The sequence below is a fragment of the Monodelphis domestica genome, chromosome 2 (assembly GCF_027887165.1).
Source record: "Monodelphis domestica isolate mMonDom1 chromosome 2, mMonDom1.pri, whole genome shotgun sequence".
Classification (NCBI taxonomy): Eukaryota; Metazoa; Chordata; class Mammalia; order Didelphimorphia; family Didelphidae; genus Monodelphis; species Monodelphis domestica.
In genome coordinates this window covers 302,522,054-302,545,330 of record NC_077228.1, presented here as the reverse complement: position 1 = coordinate 302,545,330, position 23,277 = coordinate 302,522,054, and the positions used below count along the sequence as shown (strand labels likewise).

General features: G+C 34.9%; 1 protein-coding gene across 23 annotated transcripts in view; it reads right to left on the bottom strand.

Moving 5' to 3' along the window:
• Positions 1-23,277, bottom strand: part of MLIP (muscular LMNA interacting protein) — a 394,551-nt gene that overhangs the window by 117,940 nt on the left and 253,334 nt on the right. For all 23 annotated transcript variants that reach the window (XR_008916576.1, XR_008916575.1, XM_056818416.1 and 20 more), the window contains one exon: positions 18,530-18,574. Coding sequence is in view for 21 of the 23 variants with exons in the window: in XM_056818416.1 (XP_056674394.1) it covers positions 18,530-18,574 (45 nt within the window). In the remaining 2 variants the exon portion in view is untranslated. The remainder of the gene's footprint in view (positions 1-18,529; positions 18,575-23,277) is intronic.

Here is a 23,277-nt window from a genome sequence, read left to right as displayed (position 1 = left end):
ATAAATGCTTATTCCCTATATTAATAAAAAGGTTTAAGAATTCCTCCCCTAGAAAGAAGAAAGTAATAATTACTAGAAAACAAAATGGATTCTCTAAAAATTTCATAACAATTTAACCTAATTATTAGATAAGCTAACTCAGAGTAATTTAATTCAGCATATATCAAGTGCATTCTCTATACATAGCACTGTCTTAAATTCTGAAGAGGATAGAAAATGTAGATAAGTCATAGAGTTTACTGTCTCTTAGAGGGTTGGATCATATATGCACAGATCACTGTAATGTATGACAAATACATTAGCAAGGTGTGAGGGGGGAAAGTCATTCCTGATAGGACAGATCAAGAAAATGTTTCATGGGCAATTTTATTATCATTGATTTTAGGTGTCATTTAGTCTAGCTTCTCTCATGTTACAAATGAAGACTAGAACACAGAGAAGCTGACTGATTTATCCAAGATCACACAGGAAGGGCCAAAATTTGAGATCAACCCTTTCCCCTTGTACTATACCACTTGTGGCATTTGAACTGGACTTTCAATTATTTGATAAGGGTAACAATTCAAAAAATGAATTTTGAGGAGGAAGGGGAGTCAAGACAGGAAATAAGAGAACAAAAGCTAGGAAACAAGAAAGAATAAGATAGTTTAGTGGTCAATTAGAACAATTTAAATTTACTAGTTCATATTTAGTCATGGAAAGAAATGCTATAGGGAAAGTGAAAGAAATAAGTGTTTATATAGTGCCCATTTTGTACTAGATACTGTGCCCATTTTGTTTATATAGTGCCCATTTTGTACTGATACTGCTAAGCATTTAATATTTTTTCATGTGATTCAACACAACAACACTGTAAGGTGGCTGCTATTAATACCCCATTTTATAATTAAGGAAACTAAATAAAAAAATAGTTAAGTGACTTACTTGTCCAATGCCACACAAAGTGTCTGAGGTTTTATAGGAAAAGTTAAAAAAAGGTTTGTGAGTTTGCAGATGGACTACAGAATGCAGAGTTCTGGAATTCTGGGGTAGAGCAGCTGTTGTTGGAGAGAGACAGTTAAGCCTATGGGCTGTGGCTTTTCTCTCTGGGTGGACCTGAGGAGATTAGCTTTTTCCCTGTGGCATTTGACTGCTTGTTCTTCACATCCTACCTGCTTTTTGGATTATCCTGTTGGCCTTTTGACACCTGCTGAGTTCCTGCACTGCTCTTGTGACAACTGATATCTGATAGTCAGACCATCATTGGGCCCTGTCAGACTTGCACACAGACACTTTTCCTTAGATTTTCAAAGGGGGTTTAGTGTAAGCTTAGTTGAGTATAGTGATTTGGGGGTTATATATGAAGTATAGGAATAGAGTAGGGAAACCACTCAGAGGTAATCTATGTGAAGAGATTTATAGATCTGGAGAGGTGTAGGTAGTTATTATTAGAGTGAGGTATATCCAAATCCCTTCTAAACTGTCCTTATTTTATTAAACAACTGTTATTTATAACATAGGGTTTTATGTGTGTGTGTGTGTCTCATCTTAGTGTCTGGCTCTGCCTGCAATGGGCTTAGGTGGCCTTCCCAAAAACAGGTTACTCTTCTGATACTGGCCTAAATTAACATCCAATTCCATCCCCATATCCCTACCATTTATTTCAGAGTCGGAGGTAGTCTTCAGGTCCAACACTTTATCCACTATGCCACCCATCTGCCTTCTATAGATATAATAAGTTTATAATTTAGCTAGCCATTGAAGAAAGTTTATTCTGATAGAATAATATCAAGAGAGAAAGATATAGATTGAATGACAATACAAGAAATTAGGCGCTGGTTGAAATCTATAGCCAAAGTGGATTAATTAATTGATGACTGTCAACCTAAAGAGAGTTTACTCCTACCATCTTACAAAATAATTTTAGCTCTATCTTATTCAACATCTTTATCATTCAATTAGTCAAATATTTATTAAGTATCTCCTATTTACCAGGCATTGGTCCTCTCACTGTGAATTCAAAGGCCAAAATGAAATAGTTCCTATCCTCAAGAATCTTAGGTTTTATGAATCATGTAACTATGGAAAAATTTTCTTAACCAATTAAATTAAAAAAAATTTTTAATGAAAAAAGAAGCTTAGATTCTATCATGGAAGACAACATGTGCCTATATTATGTATTGATTTAGAATCTTGAAACCTAGAGACTACATTTCCCACAATCCCCTTTTCCTTTTCCTATTTGTGTGTCTCAGAATGTGGATGGTGTTTTGAGTTTCTTTTTCTGCCCACAGCTTGGGTTCCATGGTGGAAGAGGGAGTAGCAGCTTTTGGTTTTTGCTAGCCTTACTTCCTTATACTTCAAGATAAATATTTAATAAATATATTAAATATAATTCTTGGAGTACTGTATATTAATTTTAATCTTTACAGTTAGTAGATATAAAATCAATACAAGGTTCTTTATGGAGCTAAGGGAGGAGGCACGAGTAGATTGGGAATCAGAAAAGGTTTCAGTTCACAGAGAAGATGGTTCCTGGACCAAGCATTGAAGGAAGGTAGGCATTCTAATGGGCAGAAGTAAAGATGGAGAAAATTCTAGATATGGGGCAAGAGATGGAATGTTGTATGTGAGGAATAGGTATAAGACAAGCTTGAGTGAAGAAGAGAAATGTCAAAAAGCCCACTGTATAAGTAGGTGGGAGTCAAGCTGAGAAAGTATTTGAATACCAAATGGAAGAATTTGTATTGACCCCAGAGGTAAAAGAATGTCACTGGTATTTATTGAGCAAGGGAATGGTATGGTCAGATCTGTGCTTTAGGAATATGACTCAGGCTTGGAGAATGTCAATGAACTAAATGAAGTCATACAATCAATCTCATGATTATTAAATTTGTAGAGAACACAAAATTGGGAGAGACAACTGAGACAGTGGATAACAATCAGCATTCAAAAAGAACTCAACAGACTGGAACATTGGGCCAAACTAAGGAAAGGAAATTTAATAAGGACAAAAGTAAAGTCCCATATTCAGGCTAAAAAAAATCAGCCACATAAATGCCAGTTAGGAAAGATATGACATAATAGCTGTTCATATGAAAAACATGTAGGGCTTTTCAAGTCAATAGAAGGTCAATATGAGTCATTAATATAATGTGGCTGTCTTTAAAAACTTAATGCAGTCCCAAGCCACATTCCTCAAAATATATTTCAAACAAATAGAGGTGATGAAGTATGGTAAAGGGATAGAGAACTGGAACCAGAAGTTCAGGAAGACCTTAGATCAAATCTGGCCTCAAACACTTACTAGCTGTGTGACCTTTGGCAAGTCACAATTCCTCTCTACCTCAATGTTTTCCTCTTCAATATGAGGCTAATAAAACTTACCTCTTAGGACTATTGTGAAGGTAACATGAAATAATATATGAAAAATAATTTTGCAAACATTGAAATGCTATATAAATGCTAGTTATCATCAGCATCATAATCATCATCATCAAGGGAAGCAATAGCCCACTATACTTTTGCTTATTAGATGACATGGAATATTGAGTTCTATCACAGGACTGATTTTTAAAAGAAAGAGTGCTCATGATATTAAGAAATCTTCAAAATACATTCTAAATCTGTGATCTTATGAGGAACTATATATGGATAGGCTAAAAATGAGAAGCTTGGGGGAAAGAGGGGAATGATAGTTGCCTTCATGTATTTGAAGAACTGTCATTTGGAAGAGAGAGAGATTAGTTCTGTGTGGCTCTAGAGATTAAAACTATGACCTATGGGAGGAAATTGAAAGAGGTTCTATTTCACTAGATGGTCATTTTCCAGGAGTAATAACATTTGTGATTTTTCTTCCTTGTTTAGCATCTTCCTCTTTTTCAGATATTTTTCATACATATACATCCAGAAATTTTTTATCTACATGAAACATTTTTTTGAGGATGGTCTAGGGCATCTATATAGGATATCCTTGATAAAAAAAATAAGAAGGTAATAGCTTTTTCATAATTTTTTTTCTATACTAGATATCATCCTTACAGTAACAGAACTGACCAAAAGTGGAGAGAATATAAGATTTGACTGCTTTTTGTTTGACTTAGAAGCAGCATGGCATAGTGGGTAGACAAATGGATACACAATCAGGAAGAAGAGAGTTCAAAACCTGCCTCTGATGCATGCTGGCTATCTGATTCTGGGAAAATCACTTATGCTCCAGGACCATAGGCAATTTTCTAAGACTCTAAGTTCCAGAGAACATGCCAATTTGCAAAGGGAATGTCCAACCCAGAAGTTCTCCATTCCACACAAATCAGTGATCCAGCCATCTTCTCCATTAAAAAAAAAAGTCTCACTATAAAAACAAATTCATTTAACAGAAAAAATAGCCTTAAAGACTCTCCACAAACAAGGTACTTCTCATACTTAAGGTCCTGTTAACAATTTTGATGATGATGGTGATAATTAATAGTAAATGTGTTGAATAAATACAATTGGGTTATCCATCTCCTATACCTTACTCTTGTTATATGACCAGCCTCACTTCTATTTTGCTCATGAAACACTTCAATGATATGTTTGATGCCTCTCCTCATTCTGTTTATATCCATGAAAGGTCTTTCTATTGATCAATTCTGATTTTCAGAGATTATGTTGTTTTATGATTCATAGAAATATAGTGACACTAGAAGAGGACTAGTATTGAAAAAAATGAAGTTTTGCTTTAGAGAGAAATTTAGCATCCTTGAAAGCGCTCCAAATTTTACCAAATGAATTCAAGTATGTTCTCTTCTTCCTATTCACTTTTGGGGCCAGCTCCCTGCTGAATTGTGTAGTCTGTTCAAGGTTTAAGTACCAATGTACTAATTCAATGAGCTGTCCTAATTGTTTTTTTTTTTTTTTTTTACTGTTCAAATTGTTAGATAAACCATTTTTCAGTACTTGTGAATATTATTTATGAGGCTTTATATAATGACAGAGCTTGGTGTCATCAGCTCATTCCATACACAGGAATGCCAGGAGGAGAGACTTCTCTATATATAGGGAATCCCTCTTTCTTTTGGACTCTGCAATGAACATTTTCTATTTTTTTTTGCTTTGTTGAACATGCAATTTCCCATTTAATTCTTCATTTATCAGTGTAGGGCAGATATATCTTTTTTGTTTTCTTTGTAGTCTCAGATTTTAGCAGAATGCCAGTCACATGAAAAGAATTTATAAAGGTTGTTGATCTTTTGATTCTTGTTCTCAAATTTCCATGTATTAGAAATATCTTCTATATCAAATAACTAGTATTCATTTCTATACATGCTTAATTAAGCCCTTACAAGTATATACAAGTATACCATAAACACTTTGTTCTGGGACTTTGGAGGATAAATGTATATTTCTAAACTATTATAAATTAGTACTGTAATGATAAATGGAAAGTTTGAGATAATATTAATTAGCACGTACCATGTACCAGGCACTGTATTAAGCAAAATTATTATCTCATTTGATCTTTACAATGACTCTGAAAAGCAGCTGCTATTATAAATAGCTGCTATTATTATTCCCATTTTATAGATGAGAAACTAAAGCAAAAGAGATTAAGTTATTTGTCTATTATGTTACCAACATATAGCTAGGGACTTCTTTACTATGTTTCAAATAATATCTTATTATTCTTCAAATTACAGTTTTTTCTTTCCTCTTTGCTAGATAATTCATTTAATTCAACTCATCAGATTTCATCATACATAATTCCAGTGAATATATGTTAGGACTACAGGGATAAAGTAGGTAGGTTTGTGATCATTTGGGGAGACAAGATTTATACAAAAAACAATTAGCAAATAACAGATCACAATGCAATAAAAATACCAGATTTTTAAAATGAAACTAAAATTTTTTTTTGTTTGATGGGTATTAAGAGCATGCAAAAAAAAAAGGTTTTTTTTAACCCTTTAGAGTTTGAATATTTTTAGCCTCCATTCTCAGAAATTTTCCGAGAATATGTATGGAACTTTCCTCCTCTTGCTCCAAATGCAGAGGATCATGGAGATGGAATGTTGCAAAAGCAGATAGACATGGCTGCTTTGTCATTTTTCTTGATTGTATTTCTTTGTTAGAAGGGGTGTTCAATGGAGTTGGACACATTAGGAAATGACTAAGATTATAAAAATAAATTATACCAATAAAATTTATTAGATATATTATGAGTGAAGTAGAACATGTGGAAAATACTCCACTGGAATACTTGTAGTATAATAAAAAAAAAACAAAGAAGTCCTTGAGCACTTTTACTGGATCCTTTGTAGAGAATTTAGAGTAAAGCATGGAAAGGATTTATATAGGAAGGGCAGGCATAGATGAACTATAGTCTGTATTATTGAAGGGAACAATCACACTGATAAACGAACTCAGAGATCTAGCTGAATATTTGAGTAGGCCTTAGTAAAAGATCTTGCATGGCACTAGTAATCTATGAAGAGGAATTTTGTTATGAGCAATTTGAGAACCAAGATAACTACTTGATTGGAAGAAATATTATCACTTGTTCAAGAAAAAAAAAAAACATTTTGTTTTCTTTCTCAATGTTGTGATGCCAAAGTGTTCAAACAATATTTGTTTTCTTTTCTCTCCTTAGACTCTCACAGTGACCTCATAAACCCTCATTCTTTTATATATAATCTATATGAAAATCACTTCCAGAATACAGCTTTGTTCTCTGACCTGATCTTGTCATATATTTCCAACTACCAACTGACCATTTCAAATTGGATATAACATAGGCATCTCATAGTTTACATATCCAAAAGAGAACTAATTATCTCTCCCCAAAAAACAGTCCCTCCCATTCAACTTCTCAATTTTTGTAGACTTTTGTAAACTTGAACCTACCACATCTCATTTCCCTCACCCATATATCCAAGTCATAACTACATCTTTCCATTTATACCTCCTCAATATCTTTTACATCTAATCCCTTTTCTCTACTCAAACAATTACTTCAGTTACTTTCCTTCCTAGTGACTAGTGTCTACCCAACACAACTGCCCATTGTGCCTCCACAACTCTCATTCTACTTTATTCCATTGAACTAATATCTCCCATGTCTGGAATATACTCCTTCAAAACCTTAACTTAAGAGATTCCCTCACTTCCTTCAAGACATTCAAGCACTACCTTCCATTCAATGATTATTTTTCTGACTCTTCTCTTCCAACTACAAGTCAATTAATTGATTTATGGATATATTTTTAATTCTCTACTTTCTTAAATATGTACATTTTACATTTCCAGATCAAATGTAAGGTTCTTTTTTTTTAATTAATCTATTTAATCAATTTAGAACATTACTCCTTGGTTACAAGAATCACATTATTTCCTTCCCTCCCCTCCACCTACCTTCCTGCAGCTGACACACTATTTCATTGGGTATTACATGTGTCCTTGATCAGAACCTATTTCCATGTTGTTGGTGTTTGCACTAGGATGTTCATTTAGAGTCTACATCCCCAACCATAACCCCTCATCAATGTATTCAAGGTGTTATTTTTCTTTGGTATTTCTACTCCCACAGTGTTTCCTCTGAATGTGGATAGTGTTCTTTCTCATAGATCCCTCACAGTTGTTCAGAATCACTGCATTGCCACTAATGGAGAAGTCCATTACACTTGATTGTGCCACAGTGTATCAGTCTATGTGTACAATGTTCTCCTGGTTCTGCTCCTCTCGCTCTGCATCAGTTCCTGGAGGTTGTTCCAGTCTCCATGGCAATTCCTCCAGTTCATTATTCCTTTGAGCACAATAGTATTCCATCACCAACACATACCACAATTTGTTCAGCCATTCTCCAATTGAAGGGCATCCCCTTATTTCCCAATTTTTTGCCACCACAAAGTGCGCAGCTATGGATATTTTTGAACAAGTATTTTTCCTTATGATGTCTTTGGGGTATAAAACCAGCAGTGCTATGGCTGAATCAAAGGGCAGGAAGTCTTTTAGTGCCCTTTGGACATCAAATGTAAGTTTCTTAAGAATAGAGGATGCTTACATATTTGTACCTGTACCCCCAATAACTATCACACATATTGGTCATTTAATAGCTCCTTAATGACTGACTAATTGATTTGAATTATGAATAACATAATATAGTTGATAAGCTGGGAATATAAAAAACTCTTTTCCTTGGACTACTCATCTGTACTGGAAAGAGCCTCACTAAGTACAAAGAAAAAAGTATCTAGAATTTTTTTCACCTAGTGCTTTTTTCTGGGGTGTAGGGATCACCATGACAACTTATACATACTGAAGGATACTCTGGACATTGGCCACTTATCAAGGATATATCTTTGTCTGAATTCCTTCTTCAGTCCTTGTATGTCACCAAATGATAACAAATAGCATCCCATTGTTCCAAGAAGCAGTTTGAAAAACACAATTTAACCAAATTTAATATGTCAAAGGGGAAAAAAAGGAAAAGAAGAGAAATGACATGATTCAAATCTGAGGAAGTGATGATCATAAATGTTTATAATACAAGGTATGTCAAGAGTATATAAAATTGTCAAGCATAAATTGCCTTTGAGACTGAAGAAGATGTTGGTGCTATTCAAAAGCTTTCAGCACTGCATTTTCTGAACAACAGTGACATCAAGTGCCCTCAGGTAAATGAGTCATGGGCCACTTAAAGGATGACACATCAGCTGACAATCCCAATTAGAAATAAATTATCTGTCAAGTTGAAGCACCCTGGATGACTTCTGGATAATTAAGAGTGTGTTCTACTGTGCCTTACCTGAATATTAGTGGTATGGAGGGTACCTAAAGCAAATTCAGGATTTAACACTGCACAAAAAGAGATAACTATATTTTATCATTTATTATTGTCACTGTATGCTAGTAATCAGAATAAGAATATGACCTATGGCTCAAATATATATAAACTACCTTGTATAGATATAAACAGCAAAAGAAATTCCAAAGGCAGCTAGGTAGTACAGTGGCAATACACCAGATTTGGAGTTGGGAGGACCTGAGTTTAAATCTGGCCTCAGAAATGTAGTAGCTGTGTGACCCTAGGCAAGTCATCTAACCCCAATTGCCTAGTCCTTGCCACATTTCTGTCTTAGAATTGATACTGAGAGAAGGTAAGGGTTTAAAAAAGGGGGTTATAAAAAAGAACTGAAATCTATTCCATTAGAAAACTTGAATGTGACCTTGGGCTACCCCTGGCATATGCCTACATTGATCTGTTTCTATATATAATATGTGACCTGGACTGGGGTTGGTTCAGGGATTCACCATGTTATTTTGTCCCACTGCCACCAAGGATTTACCTTTCATGAGTAAACTCCTCATTTATTCTCATTAACCTTAATAGAATCTATTACTAACCAAGGTGATGTGGATCTCTTTTTCTCTGATATCTTAATCTCTTCAAGAGCATGCCAACCTACAATGGGCATAATCAACATAAAAACAGACCTGCCCCCTTACATTTGGCACAGTTGGCAGGATAGTTCTGCCCTCTACAAATCTAATGTCCTGACCATTTTAAAAGGCAACAGGAGAGTCTGTCTCCCTACAAATTTTGTGTCTTTACACTTATTATTATTATTGCTACTACTGTTGTTATTATAGTAATCTCAACTAGTAGTTGGCATTTCAGTTGCTCTTATATTCTACTCTGCATGGAATTATATAGAGTCATAGATTTCAAACTACAAATAACCTAAGAGATTATTTATATAGGTATATCTGATCTAACCTCTTTGTATTTAGTAGATGAGTAAACTGAGGCCAATAAAAAGTACAATTTTATTTCATATTTATTGTATAATATTATATCATTGTATATTTTAATACCACTATTTGATGGTGATCTCTACAAATTAAGGACCCTTTGTTGATCTTTATAACCTCCTCAAGCCCTAACAGAATGCTTTTCATATTGAATAAAGGGGTTTAATTCAGTTCAGCAACCTTAATTAAGCTCTAGCTGTTAGGCACTATGCTAGGCCCAGAGAATTCAAAGTCAAAGATAAAACTATTCCTAGTTTTTTAAGGACCTTACATTTTACCCGGGGGGGGGGGGGACAACATAAACATGAGTTAATAAAAAAATCATATAAAGTAATTACAAGGGGCGAAAAGCTAATACAGAGAATTAAGGGGAAAAAAATACAGAGAATTAAGAAAAAATTAAGAAAAAACATGGTCCCTGAGCTATGTATGCTGTGAAGGAAGCTAGAGACACCTCTCTTTGCTGCTAGATTCCAATTTCCATGGAAGCAAGAAAGATATTTTAATTTTCTTTCTACCTTCCCCTGGGGTAGACTTGAAAAGCATGTATTGAGTGAAAGAATTAAACAAACAATCCAACAGCCAATGAACACATTTGGTAATCTTGGGCCAGAAAAGAATTTCTAAAGGTCAATTAAACTAGCCTTGTGTCCATGTAAAGACAAACATCTAGCATTGCTTAGAAAGCCAAAAGTCTTTGTTTTCATCATTTTTAGAGAGACTTAAACAATATTTATCAATATCATATCTCAAAAACTCAGATTTAAGGTAAAGGAATTTTTGCAAATGTGTAATGAAGTGGTTCTTAAAATGCTGTCCAAGAACTCATGGTACCATTCCCACCAAGAACCTTTCTAGAATTCTCTCAGATCAAGACAATTGTCATAACATTAATAAGTTGTTATTTGCCTATTAAAATACTCCAGCCATCTCCATTTACAAAAGTTTGAGGCTAAAATGTCCTCATATACTTCCCACAAAAACAAAATATCATAGCACATTCAATGCAGAAGTGAATCTGAGGATTCAACCATCTTCTATTAAGTCAGATATTAAAGAGATTTGCAAGAATATATAAAATGTTACTATTTTTGTTTTCAAAAATATTATTTTATTTAAAAGTTATACCAAAGAAATAAATTTAATATTGCTTGTAAATGAATTCTTAAATATCTTCAAATTTTGTCAGTTTTAATTTTCAAAATGATTTTAAAAAATCAATAGATATAACCACACTTACAAAAGCTTTTTGAGATTCTCAATATTTTTAAGAGTTTAAAAAGGTTCTCAATAATTTTTAGGAGTCTAAAGGGATCTTTAGGCCAAAATGTTTAAGAATCACTGGTCTAACATATTCTCTGTCTGTCTTCTTTCTGAATTTATTTTGAAAGTTAAAAAAAAAGTTGTTGACCAGCAATTATAAAACAAAATTTAGCTCACTGCTGAAAGGAATTAGGGAAAGCAAAAGAGACATTTTGTGACAAATTCAAGGAATTTTGGAATAATATGTATTTGAACTCATCTTCCATGTTGATTTGGTTTAACTTCATTTACTAAGTGCTTATTTTAATGACATCTATCTTTGAGGAATTCATATTTTTCTAAAGTAATGCACATGCCTGCAAGTATGATCTATATAAAGAAGTAGGGAAGGGAAGGAAGGTAAGGTTCACAGCTAGATGGCTCAGTGGATTGAAAGCCAGGCTTTGAAATGGGAGGTCTTGATTCCAAATCTGGCCTCAGACACTCCTGGCTGTATGACCCTAAACAAATCACTTAATTCCCCTTATCACTCTTCTGCCTTAGAACCAATTTGCAGTATTGATTCTAAAATAAGGGTTAAAAAATGTATCCACATTCTCCACACAATTAAACTAGACTTGAGCAATTGGAAAAATATTATCTGCTCATGGGTAGGACAAGCCAATATAATAAAAATGAACATCCTACCCAAACATTTATCTATTTAGTGCCATACCCATTGAACTTCCAAAAATTTTGTTTTTTACTGATTCATAAAAAGCCATAACAAAGTTCATTTGGAAGAACAAAAGATCAAAGATATCCAGGGAAATCATGAAAAAAAAAAATTTGAAGAAAGGAGGCCTTGCAGTCCCAGATCTCTAACTATACTATAAAGCAGTGGTCATCAAAACAATTTGGTACTGCCTAAGAGACAGAAAATGGGAGAGATTAGGTTTGGCTCAACATCTCACACCCTACACCAAGATAAACTCAGAATGGGTGAATGACTTGAATATAAAGAAGAAAACTATATAGGTAAATTAGGGTAACACAGAATAGTATACTTGTCAGATCTTTGGGAAAGGAAAGATTTTAAGACCAAGCAAGAGTTAGAAAAAATTACAAAATGTAAAATAAATAATTTTGATTACATCAAATTAAAAAGGTTTTGTAGGAACAAAACCAATGCAACCAAAATTAGAAGGGAAACAACAAATTGGGAAACCATCTTTATAATACAAACCTCTGACAAAGGTCTAATTACTCAAATTTATAAAGAGCTAAATCAATTGTACAAAAACTCAAGCCATTCTCCAATCGATAAATGGGCAAGGGACATGAATGGGCAATTTTCAGCTAAAGAAATCAAAACTATTAATAAGCACATGAAAAAACTGTTCTAAATCTCTTGTAATCAGAGAGATGCAAATCAAAACAATCTCACACCTAGCAGATTGGCTAACATGACAGCAAAGGAAAGTAGTGAATGCTGGAGGGGGCGGGGCAAAGTAGGGACATTAATTCATTGCTGGTAGAGTTGTGAATTGAGCCAACCATTCTGGAGGGCAATTTGGAACTATGCACAAAGGGTGCTAAAAGTCTGTCTGCCCTTTGATCCAGCCATACCACTGCTGAGTTTGTACCCCAAAGAGATAATGGAGAAAAAGACTTGTACAAGAATATTTAAAGCTGTGCTCTTTGTGGTGGCCAAAAATTAGAAAATGAGGGGATGCCCTTCAATTGGAGAATGGCTGAACAAATTGTGGTATATGTTGGTGATGGAATACTATTGTGCTAAAAGGAATAATAAAGTGGAGGAATTCCATGGAGACTGGAACAACCTCCAGCAAGTGATTCAGAGTGAAAGGAGCAGAACCAGGAGAACATTGTACACAGAGACTGATACACTGTGGTACAATTGAAGGTAATGGACTTCTCCATTAGTGGCAATGCAATGGTCCTGAACAATCTGCAGAGATCTAGGAGAAAAAACACTATCCACAAGCAGAGGACAAACTGTGGGAGTAAAAACAATGAGGAAAAGTAACTGCTTGACTACAGGGGTTGAGGGGACATGGCTGAGGAGAGACTCTAAATGAACACCCTAATACAAATACCCACAACATGGAAATGGGTTCAAATCAAGAACACATGTGATACCCAGTGGAATCGTGCATCGGCTATGGGATGGGGGGAGGGGAAGGAAAAGAAAATGATCTTTGTCTCCAATGAATAATGTTCAGAAATGACCAAATAAAATAATGTTTATAAAAAAAAGAAATGAAATAAAAAGGGAAATGATATGATCATGGAAAGATCAAGGGACTAGAGGTCAAGAACTTTGGCTTTTCATTCTAATTCTAACTCAAATGTGCTTTGTGATTAAATATCACTATCAGGTTTTTTTATGTCTTTTTAGTTACACCAATAAAATTGAGTTACTTCTCTGTTCTTAAAAAAAAAAAGTATCCAATGGAGGTAAAAGAGAGATCCAAAGAAAGCCCTCTAAGAAAATTTAAGAAGGATGCAAATAGGAAAGGCAAGACTTTGTTTATGGAGGACATAGTATCTGAGCTGTACTTTTATGGAAGAGGAAGATTTAGAAAGGAACAGATAAGCAGAAAATTAATTCCAGGTATTGAAGACAGCCTGCAGGAAAAGAGGCAGCTCACTGAGTTCAGGGAACAGACAGATCAGCTGGAATGAAGATGGTGCAAAAGGGAATAAAGTGAAATAAGACTAGAAATGTAGGTTGCAGCCAGGAGCAAGATTATGAAAGGACTTAAATGAAAACCTGAGAAGTTTGCTTGTTATGCGAAGGAGACCAGGAAGCCATTGACATTTTCTTATAAGTGACATGGAGTGACATAGTCAGACTTCTAATATGATTTAAGCTGCTTTGCCATGGACAGGTGAGAGAGGGCTCCTTTTCTATAAGATTCAACCAAATAGAGGAGGGTAGGTGAGGAAATAATACAATTGGTTTATTGGGTTGGTAACATCATAAGGTTCCATGGCTGAGGTATGGTGAATATTATGATTGGTTGGAAAGACTAAGCAACAACCCCCTCATTTCTTCCTGTGACTAAGAAAAATTCATTGTTTAAGTCCACATGCAAGGTCAGAGAAAATGGTCCAGAAATCCTTGAAGGACAGATTAGTGTGGTACAGAACCAGACTCCCTGATTTCCACATGAAGCCCTACAAAGAGAAGATTTCCTTGAGGCAAGAATAGAACAGAGATTAGCAGGATAAAAGGATCCCTAAACTTAATTCATTATAGACCAGTTGAAATATCAAACAGTTCAGAGACAAAGAACCATGACTTAGTTATGGGACAAAATCAATTAACAGCAAATTGTATCAATAAAAAAGATACAGAATCAATTTAATTTAAATGTCAATAGACTTAGAAGTTTATGCTAGAAAGATCTATATAGATATATATAATAACCATAACTTTACTTTCCAGTAGTGGCCAGTGCTGAATATGTGATTTTCATTGAGAATGTTCCATAAAATAAATGGCAACAAAATATTATAGTAGCTTTATTAGAAAAAATGGTAAAAAAATGTTATCTGGCTTTACAATTAAATTGAATGGCAACATGAGTGCAGAGTGGAGAACTGAGCAATTTTCAGTACAAATAAAGAAGTCAAAATCACAAAATACTCTAATATTTTTCTCTCATATGGTCATAGCCTGTGTGACCAAGTTGCCCTTTGGTGTGAAGCTGCTCAAAAAATACAAGAGATGGGATCTAGCCATCATGAAGCCAGGAGATGTTCATTTCTGAGATGAGCTTCCTTAGTGATAACTCTTTCACAAAACTATCTCCATCCCAGGGGAAGGGCATGAGATCAAAATTTAATTTTAAATCTCATCAAAGGAATGTCTTGGGGGAGGGGGCAGAAGGGCATGGAGTGAAATGGATATGATTATAAAGGAAAAAACATCCTAAACTTGTCAGTTTAAGGCATGTTTCATATAGTGCTTCCCCTAGAGAATGTCAAACCTCCCACTGTTTTAATCAAGCAATAATGCCAAAGTCACACATTCTCAAAGTTAATTTTGTTCACAGCCTATTTTATCCAATGGCTTATTTTAAAACTTTCCTTGAAATTAGGTAATAACATCTGGTCATTGTTAAAACAGTAGGTTATACCATCAGGTAAGCTCAAATGAGAGAATGTAGAGAAAGTGTTTTGCTCATATTTAAGCATATGCATATGCTCTACAAGCCCTTAAATGATATAGATATAGACACATTAAAATCATATCCCTGTAATAGTAATAGCATGTCTCTCTTAAACAATTTATATGTATATAATATACATCAATAATATTTTATATATAAATTATATTACATATTTATATGTATATACATATATACAAATACATACATATTTATATGTATATACATATATAAATTATGTAATATAATTTATATATAAAATATTATCTATTTATTCTATTTATTTAGCAAATGTAATCTATTTAGGGGAAGAGAAGGGTGATATTATTACTGAAAAAACATCCCCCTATATATATTTATGTGTATATTTATACATATATACTATTGCTATTACAGTGATCTCAACTCCAAGTTCGCATATCTATTGCTCTTATATTCTACTCTACCCAGCATTATCTAAAGTCATAGATTTAAATCTAACAATAAGCTAACAGGTAGTCATCTGGTCTAACCTCTGTATTTTGTAGATGGGGAAACCAAGGCCAAGAGAAGAGAGTACAATGTTATTTCATATTTATTGTATAATATTGTATCTTTTTAATATCTCTACTTTATTGGGATCTTCACAAAGTTAAGGACCCTTCAATGAGCTTTAAATCCTCCTCAGTTCCTAGCAAAGTGTTTTTTTTTTTAATATACTAGATACTGAATACATTCTACTGTAAGGGTTAAAATAGGGGTTTGACAAAAATAAAAGAGTAACTTTTAATAACTTAAGTTTTAATGAGAATATAGTAGAGTTGTAAATTAATATTATCCCTTTAAGCCAGAGAAAAGAAAACTTCTAGCAGCTTTTAACAACTAACAATTTAGTTTAATTAAAATAGAGATAGTAAAAGAATATAGTAAAATGAATATAGTAAAAGAGAGAAATATAGGAAAGAGGTAGAGAAAGAAATTTCTTAATGTCTATACTAATTATCCTATAACTGCCTATAACTACTGCTAATAACAACCACCCCACAAAGTTCCAACCCAATCCACCCAATCCAAACCAACCCAATCACTGTTTAATCCAATCCCAGTTAGGTCTGTCAATGAAGACCAACCACTTCCCAAAAAAGTTAAAGAAAGAAAAAAAAACCCAACAGGCCAAAATCCCAAAGCCAAAAGGTCCTTTAAGGACTAAAGCCCTCTCAGTAATATCAGGCTTGCCTTGTATATTCCAGCAATTAAACGCCAATCACAAACCCAACACACTCCCAGCAACCAACTTCTTCTCAACTCCCAGCCCTAACTGCCAGCAACTGACAGACCAACCAACTGATGCTTGCCCCCTTTTATACCTTTTTCTTACCTCACTTCATGTCTTTATGCTTCCTCCTTCCTGTCACTGTAGGCTGGTTAATCCCTACACATCTCTATGATAAGAGGACCTCCAGGTCCCCTGTTAACTTAAAAAAGGAATAAAATATTTCTTTTTACACTACCCAGGGGGATTACTACATGAACATAAATTAATAAAAACCACTTAAAGTAATTAAAAGAGGAAAAAAAAGCTAACAACAGAGAATTAAGAAAAGATGCATGTAAAAGATGATCCCTGAGCTATGCTTTTTAAAAAACTAGGGAGTCCTGCTAACTGCTAGATTCCAATTTCCATGGAGGAAAGAAAGATATTTTAATTTTCTTTGTATCTTCCCCAGGGCTGCCTCATAGACACTATGACTATTGCAAGCATTTAATTTTGAAAAATCAATGAATGTTCTATGGTTATTGGGAATTGCATAGCAGGATTCTTCTTTCCTTGAGCTTTTGGGTTAGGGAATGTTTGTGAATGTCTAACATATTTTCAATATTTTCTTCATACTGCTTAAACTTCTCTCTGGTCTTATTTTTAAAGGATGGGGGAGAAGCTCAGCATCAGTGGCAAAAAAAAAATCAACCTTTCACATTACTGCTGAAAGAAATTGAGGAAGACAAAGACTTCATAACATTATGAAGACACTTTGGGATCACCTGAAATTGTGGAGATCACCTGAACTGAGGAACTGGGGATCACTTAAATCTTGAAGTGACTTTAAAAACTATTCAGTCCAACTCCATTTTACAGATGAGAAATGTGAGTCCTAAAGAAATAAAGTTATTGACTAAAAACATACAGCAAAGGTGATAACCATTAGCCTACACAAACATGCAACATGACAATATTACAAAATAAAATTTCTATATCCAAGGGAGTTGGCATTCTAGCCATGTTCTTTTTTTCTTCCCTATAAAACCTTGTACATTCAGCAAATTATTTAAAGGTTTATCTGTTTACATGGTAATTCCCTCAATAAGAATGTTAGCATTCATTGAATATAAGAGCTAGAAGGCTCCTTAGAGATCATGAGCCTAAACCCTCATTTTACAAATAAGGAAACTGAGGCCTCATGAGAGAAAATATTTTGCCCAAGGTCACTCAACTAGTTAGCAACAAAACAAGGAGTAATAAAAAATCTCCTCACTCTCAATCCATATTTGAGCTTCTTATTCTGTTATAAACTTACTGGCAACTATGAGAAAAATTGTTTTGCATCTAAAAAATATTTATGTTTTCTAAAAATTCAAGCATTTGACTGATGTTATATCTTTTCTTCAGGTTGAATTCAGTCAAAAATTTTTTTCATTTACATGCCCAAGTATTTCACTGGTATGGGCATAATATAGGAATCAGTCTAACTCCTTATAAATCATTTGACTCCCAAATAATCAACTGAAAAATTTAACAATTTGGTTCACCAATATTCTTTGAGTACATACTAAGTGGCAGGCACTGTTCTAGATGCTTAGAAAACAAAGATCAAAAATTACCAGTCCCTTCCCTCAAAGAACATGTATTTTGGAAATAGGGAAGAGGTACATAAAGGTATGTAACTAGTTGTTTTAGCTCTATGATGACCTCAATAAGGCAACACTGATTTTATCTCAGTAAATTGACTAAAGTGCTTTATAACACAACTGGTCCTATAAAATTGCTATTTCACAGAGTTTCACAGAAAATGAGAATAATTTAAACCAAAGACACAAATATAACATATGTACTTGTTTAGAATTTGCTAACCATTACATGAAATAGGAAAATAAAAACATGATGTGATGGGAAAAATCTCCCTTTTTATTTGCCTAATTTTTATTACTTATTTGAGAGTTATTAAGAATTGAAATGCATTATGTTTGTTTCTATTTAATTCTCCTTCTAATAAAAATGTTCCCTCAGTTCAACATTTCTATTGATGTCACTCTGTAATTTAGAAATATCACATAGTACATACCAGTTGACTCACAGCCATTGTAGATGATGGAGAGGTGAGATTTGCCTGAAAAAAAATATATACATATACAGAATATTAGAATAATGTTTTTTTTTTTTATCAAAAGGGATAATATAAAAGGGGTTTATTGTATCCATGCTTATAATGACTTCTGGAGGGTGAGAGAATGTAAACATTTTCTAATCAAGAAGTTTCTTAATTAAAAATCCATGAAAATTGCTGACTTGGGATAGGAAAACTATTTGGACATTAAATGTAATTCAAATTAAAACATAATAAAAATACATATAATAAGTCAACAAAAATTATTTTTTTCATTATGTACCACTATGCTAACTACTGGAGATAAAAAAAGGGCAAAAAACATGATCCCTGCCCTCAAGGAGCCAACATTCTAATAGAAGAGATATGTAAAAACAAACAAACAAACAACAACAAAAAAAAACCCACATTTACCTAGGTTTGATTTATAGAAGAGATAGAAGTTGATCTCATAGGGAAAAGTCCTAGAAGCTGAATGGGGGAGAGGGGTGGCATGGGAAAGACCTGCAAAAGGTGAGACATAAGCTGAAACCTGAAGTAAATCATGGAAACTAAGAGGCAAATGAGCAAAGGGGAGCAGTCAAGCCATGGATGAGGGATGGCAGGGTGCAGGCACTGCAACACTACAAAGAAAGGAAAAGGGCTGTTGTGTGTAAAGAAAAAGCTGGGAGAGCTAGATCCTAGACTAAGATGCGAGAGCCTGGAAGGGCAGGAAAGGGCCAACTGGAGAAGAGCTGTCAATGGCAAACATTAAGAGAGAGAGAGACAGAGACAGAGAGAGAGAGAGAGACAGAGAGAGAGAGAGAGAGAGAGAGAGAGAGAGAGAGAGAGAGAGAGAGTGTGTGTCTAGAGGGTACATGAGTGTGTGTTTTTTTAAAAGCTTAGGGCATTTTTAAGTGCTTAAAGCATAAAATTTTACCAAGATTTTGGGGGGGATCCCCTATGTATTTACATATATATGTCCATACATGTGTTTTATAAGCACATATGGACAGGTAGTATGTCACCCATATTATATACATGGGAAATCTCAACCAAGATTTTTTTTGTAGATAGATTATATGTGTGTGACTAATTACTGTTTTTTTTTTACTTATTTGTTTGCTTTTTGTAATCTCGCTAAGATAAGACATTTCTTTTGCATCTCCCTAATCGATTCCCTATCTCATTTTCCACAACAGCTTTAACAACCTTTTTCATTCCTCCTCCAACCTCCCACAGCTCCCCCTCAGTCCATCCTCTCATCTGAGAACTTTCCTTCATATTTTAGTAAAAGAAAATTGAGGCCATGTCCCAAGAGCTCCCTCTTCTCCCCTTCACCTAATCTCATATTAATCATTTGTTTTTGCTGTTATCTTCTCTTTTATCCTGTTTCACATGAAGAGGTAGCCCTCCTCCTTGCTCAAGGAGAAGGCAGCTAGGTGTGTAACAACTCTTGTATAAATACCACCTTCTCAGTGGTGACACCAGCTCTGGTGATCAGGCCCTCATCACCTCATGCTTGGATGACCATAGTAGCCCCAATGCCTAGAACTCTCTTCCTGTCATCTCTGCCTCCTGGCTTCCCTGACTTCCTTAATAAAATCCCATCTTCTTCTAGAAGTCTTTAACAATCTTCCTTAAACTCAATGTCTTTCCTCAGATATAATCCCCAATTTATCCCTGTATGTGTCTTGTTGGAATAGTTGTTTCCATGTAGTTTCCCTCACTAAATTGTGTACATCTTGAAAATAAGGATTTTTTTTTACTTTTTTGTACTCCAAGAACATAATAGTTTCTGGAATGGAATAGGTACTTAACAAATGCTTGTTGACTGCCTGAATGATCCTAAGGGTTATGGAGAGACACCATAGTTGATTGGTGGGGATAAGGGAAGAAAGGCAGACTTATGCTTTAGGAAAATCATTTTGGTAATTGTGTAAAGAACATATTGGAGCAGGAAAAACTTGAAGCAGGGAGTCTAAACAAGCTTATTGCAGTACTTCAGATGAGAGGTGATAAAGACATGGATTAGTGATTGCTATATAAGTAGAGAGGAAACAAAGGAGAGAGATTGTGAAAGAAGAAATACAATTTGGTAATGGATGTGATAACACAGAATTTAATGACAACTGAAAGTATTTGACAACCAGCTAATAAGATTGGTCTTTTTTTCCCCTTAGTTCATTATGTTTATAGTAGAGCTCATTATGTTTCTGATATGATCCATTTGAAAGGATAAACATTTTCATGCCCTATAACAAACCAACCTGTTAAGGCTGGCCTTCCTATGAGATGAGAAAGAACTAGAAATACTTGCATGTAGCATCCCAAGCATATTCACATCTATGAAATATAAATGACTGTATGGTTACTGTGTCTCCAAGCATAAGGTTATACCAATGAGGCTTGTGAATGTAACCTTGAACTGGCCATGTGGCCCTTGGCTAAGACAAACTCATTAACATGCTCGGACTCAATTCCCCCGGAAAGCGCGGTTTGCAATCTACAGGCCCAAAGGTGTTCCCTCTACCTTGCCACCCAATCTTAATTGTCTATACTTTGTGATGTGGTTACTAGTGCTTGGAAGTACCGCCCAAGCAGGACAGGATTAAATTCAGAGGCAATCCCATGAACTTCCTCTTGGCTTTCTCTCCCCTTTCATGGAGCTCCACTAGGCTCCTTGATGACTTGTCTCTCTCTCCTCTTGACCTTCTCCTTCCCGGAGGCTGTAACCAACTCGGCCTGCATTCCTTGTCTTAATCTCCTCATCCACCTTGTGTTCCTTTGTACTCATACTTTCCTATCAAAGGGAGTATCATAGGGATTGCCTGCCCTATCCAACCACTGACTTGTCCCTGTCTTTCATTCTCCACCCTGGTTCTCGGTTCCTACCTCTCCTCGGGTCCCATCACAAAGGTGAGCCCCTTCCCTTGTGGGACCCTGCTGGTCAGGGAAGTCCATTAAGGAAAACCCCACATTGCATTACTAACCCTTCTTAGCTATCTTAATGGAAATACTGATGTAGCATCTGCAACCTTTTTCACACTGAGCTGAATTGGTTGTTTGTTCCCTGTGCCTCAGTTAACCCCACTCTTCTTGGGAATCATAACTTCATTTCCATTGCTTCAATGTCAGAGGGAATAAAATACCTTTGCTAAATAATTACTAATCAAATATTGGCATAAACTATGTCTACAGTATTGCAATGAGAGCTATAGTTTAAGATTGAAAATCCCTTGTTTAATTTTTAATGCTTACTCCTTATCAAAGTTACCCCTTTACCTGCTCAAATGATCCCAATCCTATAGTCTTAAATCAGCAAACATTATCTATAATGGGGAAAGCCTTCCCTATAAAATAAGGATTGAAATAAGAATGTCTATTATCAACAATAGTTTTTAATGTTGTTGAGTTACATGAGCTAACAATAGCAATTTGAGAAGAAAAAGAAATTGAAAAAATCAGAATGGGCATCAGACAGCTCCTTCTCACTCTCCTAGCTATTATCCTCAAAGAGGTCATGATCACTACCCATAAATATCCACCTTATTTTTTCTCTACATATGACTTCACTTGGTGATCTCATCAGTTCCCATGGATTTAATTTCTTCTTTATACTGATGATTCTCAAAACTATGCATCCTGCCCTGACCTCCAATCTCACATCTACAATTGCCTTTCAGATATCTAAAACTTATGTCCAAAATTAAACTCATTATCTTTTGTCTTAAATCACATTCTTCCTACCTCCCCTATTGCTGTATAAGACATTACCATCTATGCAGTTCCTCAAGTGTGAAATCTAGTTGTCATATTCAACTCCTCACTATTTCTCACCTCTCATTTCCAATCTGTTGCATTGGCCTGTGATTTTATCTTTATAACATCTCTCAAATCCATACCCTTTTCTGCTCTGATACTACCACCACCTTGGCCTATTCCAAGCTTTTCTCCACTCCAATCCACCTTCCATTCAGCCACCAAAGTGATTTTCCTAAAGCCAACCATCTCACCCCACCTTTCAGTAAACCTTAGTGGCTCCAATCTAAGATCAAACACAAAATCCTTTGTTTTGCATTCAAAGTCCTTCATAACTCTCTCTCTCTCCTTCCTCCTCCCCACTTCTCCTGTCTTTTTACATCTTACTCTCCACTAGGTACTTTCTCTGGCAGTCCACTAAAGAATGCTTTCCCTCCTTATCAATGTCTCCTGGCTTTCCTAGCATCTTCAGCTCTCAACCAAAATTCCATAATCTTCAGGAAGCTTTTTCAAATCCCTCTCTATTCTAATGTTCTCCCACTTTTACTTCTTCTTATTTATTTATTTAGCTTATAGAGGACTTGCTTATGCAGTTATTTTCTTGTTTTCTCTCCCATTGAATTGTGAGTCCCTTGAGGACAGAGACTATCTTTTGTCTATTTTAGTATCCTCAGAGCTTAGCACAACATCTGGAACAAAGTAGGTGCTTAATAAACGCTTAATGACAGATGCATTGGGAGTTCACTCCACCAAATATACATTGTTAGTCATTCTATAAAGATCTATTACCTCTACAAAATCAACAGGTCAGTCATCCAGCCTTCATCTGAAAACCTGAACTAACTGGCAACTCACAAGCTTTTGAAGTAGCTCACTTTACTTTTGGACAATTCATTTGTTGCCAAATTTTCTTTATTTTATTATTGCTGATCCCAAATCTGCATTTCTAGTCATTCATATTCAAC